This window comes from Spermophilus citellus, assembly GCF_964194105.1.
Source record: "Spermophilus citellus genome assembly, chromosome: 17".
Taxonomy (NCBI): Eukaryota; Metazoa; Chordata; class Mammalia; order Rodentia; family Sciuridae; genus Spermophilus; species Spermophilus citellus.
Window position 1 is genome coordinate 13,091,612 of NC_138199.1, and position 19,382 is coordinate 13,110,993.

The 19,382-nt window shown below is 42.6% G+C and overlaps 1 protein-coding gene across 4 annotated transcripts in view; it reads left to right on the forward strand.

Moving 5' to 3' along the window:
* The window catches only part of MYH10 (myosin heavy chain 10), a 152,020-nt gene that overhangs the window by 98,858 nt on the left and 33,780 nt on the right, over positions 1-19,382 (forward strand). For all 4 annotated transcript variants that reach the window (XM_081270974.1, XM_081270971.1, XM_081270972.1 and 1 more), the window contains 9 exons: positions 680-853; positions 1,105-1,219; positions 14,741-14,934; positions 15,027-15,148; positions 16,642-16,711; positions 16,799-16,959; positions 17,616-17,724; positions 17,829-17,960; positions 18,909-19,115. In XM_081270974.1, coding sequence (XP_081127100.1) covers positions 680-853; positions 1,105-1,219; positions 14,741-14,934; positions 15,027-15,148; positions 16,642-16,711; positions 16,799-16,959; positions 17,616-17,724; positions 17,829-17,960; positions 18,909-19,115 — 1,284 coding nt within the window. The remainder of the gene's footprint in view (positions 1-679; positions 854-1,104; positions 1,220-14,740; positions 14,935-15,026; positions 15,149-16,641; positions 16,712-16,798; positions 16,960-17,615; positions 17,725-17,828; positions 17,961-18,908; positions 19,116-19,382) is intronic.

The window sequence follows — 19,382 nt, forward strand, 5'->3', positions numbered from 1 at the left end:
ATAGCCATTAGCCATCAGTCTCCATTCTCCTCCCAACCCCTGGCTGCCAGTAATCTGCTTTGTAACTTTGTGGACTCACTGAGACCTCTTTCCAGTGAGCTCATAAGTGAGTGACATAAAGTAGGCTCTCAAAGTCTGCTAATTCATCAATTGCTTTATATGTTCATTTTATCACTCTCCATGTACTCTACTTAATAATACTTTTAAATAGTTTACCAAGTATGAAACAATATACTTTATTTAATCATCACTTAAACAAAAACTTACATTGCTTAAGATGTATAATGCCTGAAACAAACAGTTGGTTGAGATTTTATAATAATATATCCACCAGTCATTGAATATAAACAGTTAATTTCATCTCTACAGCCACCTCCCAGTTCCTTTTTGGCTTCTTTATTTTCTGCTTTTATGGGCCATTTATTTGGAATTAGTTTACTTAAAATTTACATATTTGAAAGTTGGCTAGAGAAGTTACCCATTTTCTTGTTGGTACTTAGCAGTTTGAGATCTCCATGTTTGAATTATAAACTTGTTATGGTTTGTACATTTACTTTCTATACTAGCAGTAGTTTTTCACAGATCTGCGTAAAACTCTAATGGCTTTGAAAGATAAGCTGTCAACCCGATGGCATCTGACATGCAAACCTTGTCCTTTCTTGCTGCCTCTCATCATCAGGCTAACCCTCCAGGTGTCCTGGCCCTTCTGGATGAAGAGTGCTGGTTCCCTAAAGCCACAGACAAAACCTTTGTTGAAAAATTAGTTCAAGAGCAGGGTTCCCACTCCAAGTTCCAGAAACCTCGGCAACTGAAAGACAAAGCTGACTTTTGCATTATACATTATGCCGGGAAGGTAAGAGAGTCCTTATGCTGGATAACTCAATTTAAATCACTGTTTTCTGTTGCTGCGTTTTATGAAGGTGTAACAAAGGTGTCGACAGACATTTACAAACACTGTATATGGTATATATTTTAACAGTTGGCTTGCCTTTGAGACAATCCAGTTTTTTCAATTGTTTCGTGAAGACTTTTGATGAAAGCTTAAGAAGGTTTTTGTTCTTGTGTTTGGTTTTGTTTCACCACATATGGCTTTGGTACGGGTAGGTGGACTATAAGGCCGACGAGTGGCTGATGAAGAACATGGACCCTCTGAATGACAACGTGGCCACCCTTCTACACCAGTCATCAGATAGATTCGTGGCAGAGCTTTGGAAGGACGGTAAGGATGTACTTATGTTTATAATTAAGCTTGGCTGGAATCTTTTATAGTTAAGATTTGTTGATGATTCTTTTTCATATATATGTGTATGAACATTTTTTTTCTTACTTTAACATCTTTCGCTAGAGCAGGGCTGCCGTTATATCGGAAGTTATCCATTTTAAGATACTTGGGTTAAGAAATGAATAAGACATCTGCCCTCTTGGTCAGATGCTGTGGGGAGTACAGGAATAAAGAACTACACTATGCCTCAGGCTCTCCAGTGACAATTCAGCTATAAACTGAGGGCACAGGGACACAATACCGAGAAGCCCTGCATGTGCCATTTCCCAGTGTGTACAGGTCTGCCAAGCTGCATCCTCCATCATTGCCACTCCCGCCACACACAGAGGCTGGTGAATGAAGTCTCCCAGTACCCTGCATATAAATCATTTTCTTTTATTTCCATTAGTCCTCATAGTTTTTTTTTTCTGTATATGAACTTCAGGTGAAGATTTTTGGTGACATTTATCATAGATCAGATTTTACTAGTACCAGAAAAACAAAAAGCCTGTGTGTCTGTACACAAAGAAGGAACACATCATCTCTTAGAGCTTAGCTCTTGCTGCTGCACCTCACTCTGGTTCTGTCCTACCTCTTTGCTTGGCCTCAGGCCATGTAAGACCTTGGCCCTGGAACTGCCTCCACCAGGCCTTGACTTTGAGGCCAAGCATGTTTGGAACTGTCTCACTTCTGTTTTCTCTATAGCATCTCAAGACCTAGGAGTCTAGCTGTCTTCTGAGAGATCAAGGGAAAGAAACACAAAAAGTATAAATAAGAGGGGTCAGGGTAGTTGGGGCAAAAGAAAGAGAGAAGAGTGAATGCAGAGAAAGGGAGAAGAATGATCATGCACATCAGGTCAGGTGCAGGTAAGGGAGCCTGCAGGGTGGGGTGCAGTGCACACATGCATGTACATGTCCTGGGAAGAGACTATGCCCGAGACTATATTAAAAGGAGATTCTGGGGAAAAGGTTAACTTTCTGATAAGTAAAATGGAAGTTTTTCATCTTTATACCTTTAAATGAAAGTCTTCAACTGGCTACTAGACGCACAGTGTCATTTGCAATGATCTAGTCAGTCAAGGAATACTACCTGAAGACAGAGAAGAATTGCCAGGCCCTTGGGCAGAATTTGCAGGACCCAAGCAAGACAGGACATGCATCTCTAGTCCCAGCACTTGGGAGGCTGAAGCAGGAGGATTGCTTAAGTCAGGGTTTAAGGCCAGTCTGGGCAACATGGCAAGATACTGTCTCAAAAAACAGAAAGAATTTGCAGGGCCTTCAGAGTGGTCCCACTCTTGACTATGTTGCCAGAGAGTGTTGGTGTGGGATCTGAGAAACTGGGACTAGAGTGGATAAAAACGACTGAGCTCAGGTCAGTACAGAAAGATGAGCACTGGCAAGTTGCCATGCAGATGGGAAATGCTTCACAAAGGAGAGAGGGGTGCGATTTTGTTCCCTTGGGAGTCCATTCAGTTGTGAGTGGTGGACACTGTCAGTCACAAAGTGCACCGTGCTCACTCAGTCCCCTCCTGGTGCTCTTTCCAGGTCTCAGAACACAGCAAAAGGAAGGGGGTACACACACAAACTACTGAGTGCCAGAGATATCTGAGATCAATGCTGTGTGAATGGTACAGAGTTTTTAGGAATTTGCATCAGAGGAAGCAACTCTTCTTTTCCTGGGGTGCTACAGTAAAACATCATGAAAGAGGATGCATTTTTCTTTGTCCTTCAAGGATAACAACTTATTGATTAAATGATGAAAGCTAACATGTTCTGAGCGCTTACTGAGTGCCACACGGTGGTTTTAGCACTAATTTTTAAGCATTTACATCCTGAACATGCCTTCAGCATTTGCAGATAAAAAGACTTACATGAATTAACTCATCCAGGGCTAAGGATCTAGGAGAAGGTTTTTGTGAGTGAAGTTGGTGTGGGGTGGAGAAGGGCATAGAGGGATCCACCACTCAGGAGGAACATCCATTTTGGCTTCATTGTAGAGCTGGGGCAGAAAGGGAGAGTGGTCAGAAAGCAAGGCTGGGGAGATGGTTGGGGCCAGGCTCAATCCTGAGACCGCCTGATGGCCCAGCTGGAGGGGAGTTTGGACTTTAATGAATAGAGCATGAGTAGGTTTGTTCACAGTCTGAACTATAACAAGTCAAGTGGGCACTGGCTTGCTGGTAGGTTGGTGAGAGATTCTGGAGGTCAGGAGTGTGAAGGAGGTGACTGAGGACAATAGTGGGCCTGGAAGGCAGGTCTGGGGAAGGGGGATTTCCCCACGGAAGCCTCCAAACCTGATTTTCTCTTTCTTTCAAAGCAAAACAAGGTATTTGGGAAACACTGACAGTTTAATAAAGGAAATTGGGGCCTAGGTTTACACACATGTTCTGACATTGTGTTTCTTAAGCAAAAACCATTTTGAATGAAATACACATGTGGAGCCCCAGTCCTGTAACCGCAAACCTCGTCAGGGGCTTCTCATGTGTCTGTGGGATAGATGTGGAAGCAACAAAAGGTGTGTCCCCTGCCCTCCGAGAGCATGTACTGCAGTGAGGAGTCCAGGTAGACCCAGATGCTGTAATAGGACTGCACTCATCTTCAGCTGGCTCCCACCTTCCTAGGTGTCCTCCTTCCATTCTTCTCCGTTAGTCTTAGGTCATCCCCAGATACTGGAGAGATCTTGGGCAGCAGTGGGTCAGGGTTTAGGTGAGAGGTGGGAGGCTGAAACAGTGAGTTCCGATTCCTGATCACAGATGACAAGTCTTACAGTGAAGACCATGTCTGGAGATTCCTTACCTGTGATTTCTATTTAATAGGTACAGGAAAGTTATTAAATTACAAAATGCTTAGGTGAAACTCTGGCCGTGTTGCTGAGCCCCGTCAGCCCTGTTCATCTGTACTTGTCTACAGCTCTAACTTCACAGGCAGCACACTTTTTGTAGCCCTGTTTATAGCCCTTGCTTTGCTATAGTTATGTAGGTTGAGAGTGTGTTTGGCCACTCTTGTTAGAACAGGCCAAGAGGTGTCCCAGGTTTGTCCCACCTGTCCCAGGTTTGATCTGTCTCTGCTAGCTTTTGCTCTGGAACAGTCCTGTGTGTTTGCACTCCTGATAATGCCCCTTTTAGCAGAAAATCCTGTCTCCCAACAGCCTGTTGAATCTGAGTGGCAGAGAAGATCTGAGAGGTCAATCACTAGAGAATAGGGTGCTGTCCTCTAGGGTGAGGGCAGGTGGAGAGGCAGTACCACATTGTCCAAGTTTGAAGACTGTATGTTTCATATGCAAGATCAGTGGCAGGCTCAGAAAAGGATTTGGGCTCAAGATAGAAAGATTCCTGATTGCTCACACAGAATGTAGAAATAGATCTTTGAGGATAATGGGAAGTTTTTTTCTAGGAAAAGAAAATAGCCCTAGTTGCCTATAATTCCAGTGGCTCTGGAGGCTGAGACAGGAGGATTACAAGTTTGTGGCCAACCTCAGCAACTTAGTGAGGCCCTAAGCAACTTGGTGAGACCCTGTCTCAAAATACAAAATAAAAAGGACTGGGGATATAGCTCAGTGGTAAAGCACCCCAGTTAAATCCTCAGTACCATGAAAAAAAAAAAAAAAAGAAAAGAAAAAAGAATCCTGGAAAAACACTTGATTAACATCTAATTAGTTACCTCTTTTCATAGCCACTGAATTGCAAATGCAGAAAAATGACAAGTTGACCATGAATGGATGGAGATATGATATATGTATACAGCTTGCCTGTGGACACAGTGCCTTGAGTATAAGACCTCTTGTGTTTAAATCCAGTTTGTGTTAGGGTTTACAGAGTTTTCTCAAGGCCAAACCAGGAGGAATAAGATGTATTGGTGGCAGCCCTGCCCTAGAGATTCTTAGTGCCCCACTTTTTGCTAAAAGACGTTTGGGATCTCTCTACTAGTACAAAGGATTTCTTGCCACTTCTGAAAGAAAACTAACGCTTGCATTTTCATGTCAATTTTCCACTTTGGGTATTTTCATGATTGATTTCTTAGGATTTGAAATTATTTTAACATTTTGCAGCAACAGAACTTGAATTTTGTTATCTTTAATGGTAGCTACTGATCTTTTAGGAATTTGTATTTGAAGTACATTATGTTTCCAAAATCTGTATTGGAACTAAAATTTCACAGCAATATGAAACCCATTAATATTTACTTTGACCACAGTGCTCTAACTTAACTGCAGTCTTGTCCTGATTTATTAATTGCAAGATCTTTTTATGATAGATAGCTCAACTTGTACCTTATTATTCTTAACTGTCCTCCAGCACTTACCTGGGGTAATCATTGAACATCAATATGCTATGATGCTCACACCTACAGTTGAGAATATGCTCTTTGATTCAGTTTAAATTTATTTTATAAAGAACTTTGTCCAAATGTGCAAATTCTCTAACCAGTAATGTTTGCATGGGATTTGCCCTGGACTGGCTGCTTCTGTAGCCCAGTTTCAGTTTACTTGTGATGTCAAATGTCTTTCACACTAACTGAAGTGTTTGTGTATTTGCTCTTCTGTCCTCCTGTTTTTACTGTTTCTCTGCTTTAGAGATTCAGAATATTCAGAGAGCTTCTTTCTATGACAGTGTTTCTGGTCTTCATGAGCCACCAGGTGAATGTATACAGCCTGTAGCCTCCAAAACAGAAGGGTTTTAAGCCCACAGAGCAAACTTGGGGAGGGCTGGCAGGGTGGCTGGGGAGGGCAGGGTACACTGGGGGGTTGGGGTTGGGGTTGGGGTTTCTGTTTTTGTTTTGCTCATAGGCTGCATGAACCTTTCATTTCATGCTCAGTTTTATTACACTTCAAGGCAACTGTTTGAGTGCATAAACAATTCAATTGCTACTGCCTCTACATTGCTTCTTATTTTATGCATAGCACTTGTAGCATTGCATATTAAAAGGTACGTCACTACCTTTTTCCAATCGCACCATTTTGATACACAGTCCTCCAAGGGAATTGTAAGGCATTGATCTGCTAAATGACATCTCCTTTGTCTTTGAGTCACCTTTAAATTTTAACTCTTAAGGAATTCCAAGGAGGAGTTTTTTGGTTTTGGTTTTGGTTTTCTCTTTTTAAGTCTCTACCATTTTGTGAACAAATAATTACATATTTATCTCAGGTATATTGGTCTTGTTAAACCTTTGATTTGGAATTGGTATGCATATCTAGTTAGTTGGACTCATCTTTGTAACTGGGGGCATTGAACCTGTCTACAAGGTTTGATATGTGTAGCTCAAGACTAAGATGGAGTAGAGTGTTGGTAGAATTTATACTTTGAACTTGAAATTGAGGTCCAAATGTTTCAGCTTTGTAATTTGAGTTCTCAGTCCTGTTTTAAAATACATACCAGTGATGGCTAGAGGGCCCCCCAAAAGCCCAATATAAAATGAAAGTCACCCAGCTTTCCATTTTTAAGTAAAATTGGCAAGTAGCAGAATTCAAAGAAAAAGCCAAATTCATCTTATAAAAATTTCCCTTATGAATTTTAGAACATGATAATATTGTTATCTAAATCCTTCTCCAGGGTTATTTTTAAAAATGTTAAATGACTGTGCCTAATTTAGTCCAACTAAGATTCCTGCCATAAATCAGATACTGTGAGAGACATATAGAGTGCAAGCTTGGTGTGGGAGGGGAGGATAGATCATGCCAAAGAAAATTTGAGCTGAAATGAAAATTGCACAGAACCCCAAAGAAAGAAACCTGCAAACTCAGTTACCTTGGGCCTTAGGGAGCACCGACAGTGGAGAGGAAGTGGAAAGAGAGAGCGCTGAGCACTAGCTCTCAGCTTCTGGTCTGCCGAGGGCTTGTGCTTTGTCAAAAGGTCAGTGCCTAAGCTCTTGGACTTTCTCCCAAAGTAGAGTGCCCTCTTGAGATTAATTTTCTGTCCCACTTTTGGATTTCTAATCTTGTAAGAGAATTCCAGATTGTGAGGTCTTTGAGAGCAGGGCCTGTTGCTCTCTGTCATTTCCCAGTAACTGGCACAAAGGAGGCACACCATGAATGAGTCTGTAAGTGAGAAAATTGCTGGGTGGGAGGGGTGACAATCCCATTCCCACTTTTCACACCCAGCAGTTTCCCCTAAAACTCCCACCCCAGCCTTTCCTTCCCCTACAGTACAGAGGCTCCTGTGCAACCATGATCTTTGGGTGCATAGACCAGGCATTTTTCTGTACCAGCAGGATTCAGTACAGAGCCACTCTTGGATGATTTCATTGTAATGAGAAAACAGGAAGTAAGCACCCTCCCCTCCCCGACACACACACACACACACAGAGTCACACACATTCTTACCTTGGTGCTAAAGATGTCCCTGGCTCTGTCTCTCTGTGACGTGACCTTTGGTTGAGTTACCTGGATGAACCAATTATGAAGGGTCTTAATCTCTTCTTCTCCTTAGAGGCCTGTCCATCTACCATGGCCAAATATGGTCTGTAAAGTTGTGTACAGTAGTTCTATAGCAATTCTTTCTCTCTTCATTATGTGTTTATGGGTTCAAGAGACCCCAGGGAAGTGTAAGAGGTTTAGGATATTGAAAATATAGGATATTAATATTTTCAGTGTTTTCTCAGAAAACAGTGGGTGAGGAGGTTCCTGGGGACTGAGATTGTGATTGCCTATGACAAGCTGACCTTTAGTGAGCATCTATTTAAGGAAGTCACACAGCGCTGTTATGGACCCTGTGCTGCTGGGCACATTTGTAATGTTGGGAAATTGAAGAGCATGTAGGCTTTTGAGGATAAAAATGAGAAACTGAGGTAGAGCTTTCAAAAGCATCAAAGGACAGGTGCAGATGAGAAAGGAGCAGAGGAGAAGGGGATCCATCCCTAGCAGCAGAATGTGGAGGTCCCACAGGTTTCTGCTGTAATGTCAAGCACTGTTTTCTTTTACATCTGTTTTGAAAGTCTGGACTTCTGAGACGGACCAGTCATGGAGAATGCAAGCAGACTTAAGTAGGAAAGAGGGATTCCAACTTCAAAGTTAGTCAGGCTTTTGGACTTAAAGGGTTAGAGAGCTGTCAAATAGCTTTTAGACCTGACCCAAACCAGTCTGGAGGGACAATTATGTTCCTATCTGCCCTAATGCTGGCTTGAACCTGCAGTTTCCTTCACAGAGTGACACCATTTGGGCTCTTTGAACCCTCACATTTGCTAGATCGCAGCTGACAGAGCTGAAACAGTACCATGAAAGAAAATGTAAGAAGAGCCAGGAAATAGGTTTTTATTGTTGGTCCCCCACCCCTTTCTCAGTCTTTCATAGAATCAGCCCTTGAAATGAGGGAGCAGCAATTAACTTGAGACTGTTAAGGAAGGGGCTGGTCCCCAACCCTGGAGGGCTTGTCCAGTGTCACAGCTCTTCCAGGGCTTCCTTCTTCCTGTGATCTCCACTGGACTCTTACCTATCTGCTCACCATAATTGAGAGGAAAGACTTATGTGGTAGCCAGGCTTAAAACCTAGCAGTGAGGATGTTCTGACTTCAAAAGCTTTGAAGCAGTCTTTTTTTAATCCCATAAGACGTTAAAGGCTGTTCCACTTAGAATAAAGCAACATGACTGATAAAATGGCAGCCACAGAAATATGGGCTGTAGAAATAAAGTACTCTCTTAGGATCTGTGGTTTGAGCCTGATACAATTTTATGCTTAAAGTGCCGTCATCTTCAGCGGATGAAATTTTGCTGTTGTTGCAGTGTAGTCCATTCTTTCGTATTTTTTTTATCTTGAGTCTTACCAGTAAATGGGCACTCAAGAAGAAGTAGCATTTGGAGTTCCTGAGGTTAAGTGGGGATGATGACACCGGGCTTTCAGGGTCCTCATCAGCCTGCTCCTGATGTGGGGGATGTGCAGCATACGAGGTGTTGGGGAGTCGCTATTGCCATGGCCTCGCCTGCAGCTGCTGCTGGCACCCTTGTGGCTGTTGCTGTTGTAATTATGAAAAACAGAGACACTCAATGTTTATTTCCTTGGTTTTTGTTTAAGGCAAGTCTGCTTTTATGCACAGTGTCCCATGGCCCAGCTGATAGGTAGTCATGCTGGGCTGCCAATATTAAGATGTTTGGGATAGGGATTTGCCAGGGAAGCAAGGACAATGGTGCAGCAGCCACCCTGGGAGGAAGAGGGGCTTCCTGTTTGCCAGACACCTTGGGCTTCTGAAGGAGATGGGGAAACCTCCCTGGGGAAGGGAAGTTCAGCTTATTGCTGGTGCTTGGGATAAGAAAGATTGCTTTCTCCTCAAATCAACCTCTGGACTTCCTGGAATAATTTCCAAATACTCTAAAGCAATGACTGTGAGAGACTGGTTGTAACAGCCTTTGTATAATGGTTTTAAAGTTGTTATTATGGAAACATTATGGAGACACCATTTGACATTAAGATTGTTTCTAGGAATTCAGAGCAATTTAATATTTCTTTCCAAACATGGTTTTAACTGTTAGTAACATTTTTGTCTGTTAGAGTGGCACAGTCTTAACTTGTTGAAATGAGTACTGAGAGCCTGGGACTGTGCTGCCTGTGGAGGCTGTTGAAATTAACAATAAAGTAAACGGCCCACTCCTGGTTTCCAGCTATACTAGTTAGAATTCTGGCTACCTGGCTTAAATATTTCAAATTAAGTTTAGTGACAGTAGTATTTGGGTTGGGTTTGAAGAACATAAAAATCTCATCTTCCTCCTGTCTCCTAGATTGTCCCCTAGAAGAACAGCCATTAAGAATTCCTGCAGCAGACAATAATATCCCTCATATAAAAACCATTTATGGTAGCTTTGTAATGACATAAATGACACATTCCATTTTCTCTGTTAAATGGATGTTTAAGCATCTAAAGTCTGTCTATTGAAATTTTTATAGAATAATAAAATGTCAGTACAAAATACTTTTAATTCTTTGCAGGCATCTGGGAAAGCAAATAATTTAAATGCCCACCAGCAGCCCTCACCAAGCTTTCCTGATACCCGAAGGAGAAGAGTTTGTGGTGGGATGATGACCAAGCCTGCCTCACACTGAGACAGTGACTGTGAAACACCCTGGGGCTTGGGCTGTGTTGGATCCCGAAGGAGCAGAATTGCTGCAGATTCCTTGCTTCCTACTCTAACCATTTTCCCCAAGAAAATACTCTTAAAATAGCAGCTATTCTGGGTCTTGATTTTGAAATGCAGTCATACTTTTATATCATTTTGGCCCAAATCATTTAATAAATTTCCCAAAGCGTTTCTCTATTACCCACAAGATGGTTTTGCTTATTAGTAGATTTTCACTGAGTTTGAAATTTCAAATTAAAAATAATAACAAGTTCAAATAATTCTCTTTTTTTAAGAATCTGAACATTTAGTTTTCAATTACTCTTATTAAAATTAAACTTGAAAATCAGGTTTATTTTGCTCACTTTTGTCTAATGGAATGGCAGTGTTGGACATTAGCAGCATGTGGTGTGCAAGAAATGCCCTTATAGGTCAACATCCTGCAAAGTGAACCCAGTGCTCTTTTCTCTTTGGTGGTGGTAGTCATTCATTCTTTTGGTAAACTTGGTGTTTCTTCAGCAACTACTTATTAAATAGCCACTGGGTGCCAAGCACCATGCTTTACCCAGTGCAGGGTGGTTGGGGAGGTAGTAGTGGTCATCTTAGCTGATTGTCGGTCAGAGGGACCATAGGAACAGCTCCCAGTCCCTAAGTGTGAGATACTGGGGAAACATCCCCTGGGGAGCTTGGTCTGGCCGAGAAGATGCAAGGAATAATGTGGAGGTTTGTCCCGGGTATCTGTCCTTAGGCAATCTGAAGCTCAGGAGGGAGTGGCCTATTTAGGCTTGTAGGGAACCAGAGACTAAGAAGACTTCTTAGATGATTGCCACTGCGGTACTGCAGGCCTGTAATCCTAGCTACTCAGGAGGCTGAAGCAGGAGGATTGCAAGTTCAAGGCCACCCTGAATAACTTACCAAAACCCTGTCTCAAAGTAAAATTAAAAGGCCTGGGGATGTAGCTCTGGTAGATCGCTTACCTAGCATGGGCTCAGCCTTGGGTGCAATCCTAAGGTTAGGTACAGGAATGGCAACTTAAAATTATTGAAGAGCTTGCCAAGATGACTGAAGGGTGTTGGCAGAGACAAAAGGACGGAATGAAAAGTTGCTGCATCTTAGGGGACGTACAACCAATTTGCTGGAGTTGGGGTTTGTATGGGAAAGTGGCAAGAGAAGCTGCCACTGAGCTCTTGCATGTTGTGCGGATTCTCCCCGCTCTCTGCTCTGGCTCGATTTCACAGGGAGGAACTGAGACTTGGAGACATTGGGAGATTTGCCTCCAGACCACACAGCTCATGGGCTGGCAGGTGTTTCTGACTCTGGGTCGAGTTCATCACTGTGCTGTGTCACTGAGCTAAATTATTTGAACCATATCCGAAAGGCTGTGGGAGAAATTTCAGGAATTTAATTTCAGTTTTGTCTTTTAGAAATGGCTATTAATCATTACACTGGGACAACAGGTATAAATGGAAGGAACAGTGTGGCATCCAGGGACAGAGGATGAAATGGGGGGCCAGAGGAAGGAAGTAATAAGAAGACATGCAGAATCCAGGTTGGAAGGAAGGGCACAGCCAGGGCACCCCTCTTCCTCTTTCTCTGGCACTGTCTCCCCTACCAAGTCCTGACGCTCGCTCCCAGACCTCACCTCTTTTTCTATTCTCCCTTCAGGTAGCTTATCCAGTCCTGTAACTTTAAATAGTGTCTATAAGCCAACACTCCCTAATTTACCTTTCTGGCTCAGACCTCTCTTCATAGAGGCAGGCTATAGCATTCAGCTTGTCTTTGGTATCTCACCTCCACTTTTTATTTTTTTAGGCGTCGATGAACCTTTATTTTGTTTATTTATTTATATGCAATGCTGAGAATTGAACCCACTGCCTCACACACTCTAGGCAAGCACTCTGCCACTGAGCCACAACCTCGGCTGCTCACCTCCACTGTGATGGAGAGTGCGTTTCCCAGCCACAGACCCACCTCTCTCCCTGTCTCAACCACCAGCCACTTATTTGTCTCAAGCCGGAATCCTAGAATCTGTTCTTAAAATTTCTATCTTCCCTTGCAGAGCCAGAAAATCAGAAAAGCAAGTGCATCCTCCCGCCAGAATATGTCTTGAATCTTTCTTCTCTATCCACCTCCTCTTTAATCTCACTAGTTCTCTCGCAGGCCACTCTGCCATAGCAGCCAGAGGACTGTCATGCTATCATTGCTCATGATGCCCTGGCAATGGCCTCCTTTCACTTCTTTCTGGCCCTCGACTTTCCCTTGTGCTACTTCTACCCACTGGGATGGTCTTTCTCACTGGCTCGTTCTTAATCTTTGGGTATTAAATGGCATCTCCTCAGAGAGATCTGGACCACTCAGTTCTCTCACAGCATCCTGTTCTTTTCTTTGGTGCATTTGTATTTGTGGCTGAAATATATTTGATGTCTACTTCACATTTGCACTAACTTGTACCACGCATGTTAGTGCCAGATGCCATTCTGGGAGCAGGGATGCAGTGTTGAGGAAAAGCAGACACAAGCAGCATTTCACAGGGATCTGAAGAAGGCAGAGGCACCTGTGAGAGGAGAATGCAGGTGCCTGGCACAGTGCTGGGTAGTCAGGTCTGTCTGGTTAGAGTCAAGAGATCTCTTAGGCTGAGAATATGACTTGAGAAAAGCAGAGGGTCAATATCTGTGCTTGTATCTTATCATATTCTAGAAGGATTTCAAGTGGCTTGAGTTTGGGTCTCTAGAGAGTCCCACAGTTGTAAGGAAAAGTGGGAGAAAAGTCCTCAAGGACCTTGAGACTGAAGGAACTGGCAGAAGATAGGGTGCCGACGAAGCCGAGGGTCGTAAGTCCAACAGCGGGGGAGAGTCTTACAATGCTGCTGTGACGCTAACAGGTCAGGGTACCAGGGTCAAATAAAATAAGCGCCAGAGGGCAATAGGTGTGTCATCACCCTAGGCAGCACTGGGCAGGAGGGGAGGCAGCTGGGCTAGAGCCCAGTTGGCCAACATGGCGGAAGTGCATGGGGGAAGATGTGGAGTGGCAAGCCTGTGAACTCCTCGAGAGAAGCTGGGCTCTGAGCAGTTAGAAAGGGAATTGGGCCCAAGCAAGGGCAAGGGAAGTACAATTGTTCATGGCATCCAGAGGTGGGGCTTGGTACTGTTTCTGATAGGGCAAGTGAAGATGGAGAGGTTGAAGAATGGAGAGGGAAAGAAAGGGGCCTCTGAGGTAGATGGTGGATGAACTCCAGTGCACAGGCACAAGGTTTGTCCCCTGCCCTTCAGTCTGGTGGCTTCACTGGGAGCAGCCATAGTATAGCTTGTGTGCCCAGGCCTGAAACTACACAGCTTTCTCCAACCCACCCTCTCCAATTTCCATTCCAGACCAGTTAGCCTGAGCACGTACTTTACTTCCACTTCTATAAAAACTCACTGAAAATCTAGAATCATATGAGATCTTACACATAAAGTCTGGTCCCCACGTGCCTCTGTTACAAGAAACAGAAAGAAATGAGGCAGCTGTTAGAGTTGAGGGAAGCATTAATAAGGGCAGGTCAGTTGGTATTCTGATTGCTTTAAAAATATTTCAGCATTGTATTTCATTCATTTTAACAGGGTTTTTTGGTTTTGTTCTTGTTTTGTATTTTTAATGAGGGCACATGCACATTATGCACCAAATGTACCAGCGGCGGGTGCACTCTTTATAACCTCACCATTAGAAGTGTTAGATCTGTGGATAACATACAGATATCAACTGCTTGAGTAGGAGAGGAATGTCTGAGAAGGCTAGCTATTATCCAGATAGGACGCTTAGGCATTAGTTCTTTTCAGAAAAGTTTTTCTTCTCATTTTGTTTGTGCCCCTGTAAGTATTACTCATACTTTAAGGCAATAGCTGAAGTTTACACATTGCTCAAAATCCAAACTGCTGTCATCTCATCTTCCTGCATCTGTTCCTGAAACTCAAATGGCTCTAATTACTGAAAATCTAATAAGAGATAACCCTGGTCTCTGGTCCCCGAGCAGAGTCATTCAGTGGATTTATACAGTCACAAGTTTTTATGTGTAGTTGATGAGCCATTTCTTATTTTGAGACTTTTTTACAATATCAGTTTGTGTATCAATAATGCCAGCCAATGACCTTTCATTGACTAAATACTTGCAAATGTAGCAGGCAGACTGTTAGCAAAGCCAGCCAGTTCCCGAGGCTAGCGCAGCGGGAGGTACCTGCGGTGTGTGGGAGTTGGACTTGTGATGCACTGCGATATCCCGCCATATAAGTGTGTGGCTGTTAGTTCCACGGCTTGCGCAGTGTCTTAATTATGCTGACCGCCTTACCTATATGGCACCTCTTATCATTTGTTCACAAAGCTTGTGCTGCTACACTATCACTGTGTCTTTTCTTTCCCTTCCAAAGAGTCAGATTTGGCTCAGATTCCATTTGTTTTCTCTTCTCACCAGTGGACCGTATTGTGGGTCTGGATCAAGTCACTGGTATGACTGAGACAGCTTTTGGCTCTGCATATAAAACCAAGAAGGGCATGTTTCGTACCGTCGGGCAGCTCTACAAAGAATCCCTCACCAAGCTGATGGCAACTCTCCGAAACACCAATCCTAATTTTGTTCGCTGCATCATTCCGAATCATGAGAAGCGGGTACGTACGAGGCAAAACATACCCTAGCGTTTCAAGTTAATGGAAGTCAGGTGATGAAGATTAAACTAGAAAACTATTGTTTGCTTGATTAGGCTGGAAAACTGGATCCGCACCTAGTGCTAGATCAGCTTCGCTGTAATGGTGTCCTGGAAGGGATCAGGATCTGTCGCCAGGGGTTCCCCAACCGGATAGTTTTCCAGGAATTCAGACAGAGGTATTGCTGACTTTTACCTTTTTTCCGTATGTATCAAAGCTTATCTTAATATGAATGAAAATGATAATTTAATGAGGAAACTGTTTTCCTTGTTCCCTGGATAGTTTTCATTTCCTTATAGCAAAAGGACAATGTATAGCTAGGAAAATTGAGTGCCTACTTTATGGAAAGGCAGGATGTTAGGAACTGCTGTGGTTGCTGCAGAGACATTCTGTGCACAGAGCCTTGAAGTCAGCTGTGAGGTCAATGCAAAGAGCTATAAACTATAGTTTACTCATTCAGACGATTCTCCCTGAAATTTAAAGTTACTTTGAAACAGATATTTTTAAATAGATGAGTAATGTAAGTTCCTTTTAAGAAAATTTGAAAGTGAAAGAGAAGTAAACAGTAAATAAAAATCATCCAGGAATGATTCTTGAAAACATTTTGGGATGTTTTGGTCCATCTTTTTTCAGTGACTTTATCTGCACATGTGTGTGTCTGTGTATGTATTTTTTCTTGCATATGTGCACACATCATTACTGTCCTTTAGAATAGAGAACGGTATAGGGTAGATTACAAAATAATTAAGAAAAAAAAAGGAAGAGGTTGATCAGTGTGCAATAGAAATGGATACAAATGTGATGAGCAGTAGTTATTTTCACATTTTGTTTGATAATTTTCCTCGGTACTTAATCACTTTTCCCATTTTTTTATTTCCTTGAAATTAAATTTCAAATTATGGCAGCTTTTGTTGTTTCCAAGAAAGAAATGGGGTTGCCAAGTCAAAAGGGCCTTCTGCCCCTTCTCCCACCGTTCCAGATAGAATCAACTTGAGAAGCTCCTCCGAACCCTTATGTGTTCTCCAGAAAGCCACTCTTATGGCCCCACTATATGACAAACACTCTGAAAGATTTTCAACTTTTATTAATAGGAGAAGAAGGGGACATACCAAGTTAATAGTCAGGATTCATCCTTTAATCTATCCCCTGACTTTGCCTTAAAGCTTTTGTGGTTGAGGTAGGATTTTATGCAGCAAGGTGCACCAGACCTGTGCTGTGTTGACTGCCACCTGATATCTTCTGGTGTTCTCAATAGAAGCCCATAGACATTGCCCTTACAACCTTTTCTGTTATCTAATCAATGCTACAAATTGACTAGAATCTAAAGTATAAACAGCCAGATTCTCTTTGCATCTTAAAGATGTTTTTGAAAATTTATCTTCAGATGAAGAAAACTGAAAAGTTTTTTTAAATAACATGCTTTTGATTCCCCTTTGCCACACCCTCCTAAACCTAGACTTTGATCTGGGAGAATTAATCTCATTTTTCCTTTGCTTCTTATGATAAGAAATAGAAATTAACTCTGCAAAGAACCTCAGGTTATCACTTGCCCACTTCTTTCTTTGCCCTTAATTTGTGTAATCATTTTATTGCCTGTTAGAGCAAAACTCACAGTAAATAAGTATGTTCACAGATTTCTACAGAAGATCTCTTTTGGAATTTTTCTTACAGATACGAGATCCTAACTCCCAATGCTATTCCTAAAGGTTTCATGGATGGCAAACAGGCCTGTGAGCGAATGGTAAGCTTTTTTGGATTTTTTCTGTCTTGTCAACTATTAGTATAATCTTTTCTTCAGCAAAAAATAAACAGACTCTATCTCTCTTAGATCCGGGCTTTGGAATTGGACCCAAACTTGTATAGAATTGGACAGAGCAAGATATTCTTCAGAGCAGGAGTTTTGGCACACTTGGAGGAAGAAAGAGATTTGAAAATCACCGACATCATTATCTTCTTCCAGGCTGTCTGCAGAGGTTACTTGGCCAGAAAGTAAGTGGCTGATTTAAACTCACTTGCCACAGATGCAGGGGTGCAGGAGAAATAATAAAAAGTCTCTATCTTCATGGAAGTTGCTTTCTAGTGGGAGAGAGCACCCAGTAAGCCAACAGATGTTCTGAATAGCCACGTGTCACACTTAGGAAACGCAGAGGGGCCAAGACATAAAACAATGGATTAAAAGTCTTGTTTCAGCTGAGGTCCTCAGAGAAACCTTTTCTGAGGCCCAAATCTCAAGGATCAGAAGGCTGGCTCCATGAATTATAGAGGAGGGAGTGACTACCAGCGAAGCTAAGATGAGAGACCTTCTGTCATCATACTGTCTTCACAGCCTCAGGAAAATAGGTTTATTCCAATCCAGGAGTGTACTCACGTGTGTGTGCGTGGATGACAGGAGGAGGATGGATGTGCAGGGTAGCATCCACGAGGCAGGTGCAGGAATCAGTGACAGATGCCTGAGGTGGGCCAGACAAGCCACTGAGTTGGATGATTGCCAGGCCCGGTCCCACTTCCTTGAGCATCTCACACAAGGACCTGACTTGGGACCCCCTGACTAGCCAGATAGGAGCGTCTGCTGTTAGAAGGTCTTCGCATGACAACAGCTCTTAAAACCTGGTTTTCTTCACATAGTTTTTCTTCCTGTTCTTCAGGGCCTTTGCCAAGAAGCAGCAACAACTAAGTGCCTTAAAGGTCTTGCAGCGGAACTGTGCGGCGTATCTGAAGCTGCGGCACTGGCAGTGGTGGCGGGTGTTCACAAAGGTGGGCTGTGCCTGCGTCTCTCCAGACCCCTTCCTGCACAGCAGAGCTCCATCAGTAAGACGCCTGGCAGAAACAGGATGATAAACTGATCAATTTGGTTACAGGTGAAGCCTCTCCTACAAGTGACTCGCCAGGAGGAAGAACTTCAGGCCAAAGATGAAGAGCTGTTGAAGGTGAAGGAGAAGCAGACGAAGGTGGAAGGGGAGCTTGAGGAGATGGAGAGGAAGCACCAACAGGTGAGGGCACGACTTCAGCACTCACCGCTGCCGGGTCGGCCTGGGTCCTCCACGCACAACATCTCGCATGCATTTAGTGATGAGTAAATAGCTCTCCTACCATGTCATCTTATTTTCTGAGAGATGTTTTCACTCACTTTTAAACCAGACACATTTTCAGAATAGAGTTAACAGATACATTATGCCTGGCCTTTTAGATTTCTATAAGTTAAAATCAACCTTACCTCTCATATTATGGCGTTTCTTGTTCTCTGCACACACCGATGATTGTGTTTGCCATCAAGCATGTATTTAATACCCTTTTTAGTTGAGGCTTTCAGTCCTGTGGCCTTCCCATGTCTGGGAGAAACAGAAGCGAAAGGATGAGATGGCTGAGTACAAGGCCTGTGCCTACGTCTTTTCCAGTGACAGGGGTCTTGAATCACTGTCCCTTTGCAGGCAGTTACTCTTTATGGACAAAGCAGAGGCTCAGGAAATGTCTGTGGATGATAGTAATAGAACTGTAGCATTCAAGGCCAAATATACTAACATTAAAGGCCAAGAATATCACTTGATATTAGATAGGCTTTAGTAGGCACCATGAGTTTTATAAGATATCTTCCCTTTCCTATTCATATGATCCCTTGTAACTGACTTTAATAGAATTACTACAATTCTTAAAATGACATGAACTTATTATGATATTGTTCAGGATAAGCTGGTGTAACAGGAACAACCAAAAAGTTTTTATCTAGCTTATTTTACTGTTGCCAAAAACATATTTGAAAATTATACCAGTGATGTTTTATATATATATATTTTTTTTAATTGGTTTTATTTTTTAGTGATGTTATATATTTTTAACTCTCATTTTCTTTGGTGATGTGCACTGACCACTGAAACCGTGGTGAACATCGTGGTGTTCACTGGGGGTAAATTGTAGTACTAGTCCCTGTGTTGTGATTGCAGCTTCTAGAAGAGAAGAATATCCTTGCAGAACAACTACAAGCAGAAACTGAGCTCTTTGCCGAAGCAGAAGAGATGAGAGCAAGACTTGCTGCCAAAAAGCAGGAATTGGAGGAAATTCTCCATGACCTGGAGTCCAGGGTGGAAGAAGAAGAAGAGAGAAACCAGATCCTCCAAAATGAAAAGAAAAAAATGCAAGCACACATCCAGGTAACTTATAAATAGTTTTTAGTTAGAAGTATAACTGGATTTGAAGCTGTGTGTTTGGTTTCTTGTGATCATTAAGTGATAAGATTCTTGGTTGTGCTTACTCGATCTTTGAAGCACGTCTCTAACAAAAGATTCTCTTTGAACATAGATTTATTATTTTGAATAGGAATCCTTTTTATGTTCCGATGTGGCATCTTACAGCCTGCCAAGACATTCAGAGTCACACGCTTCCCAAGGTCTGTAGCATTCTGTAGATGACCTAACTGG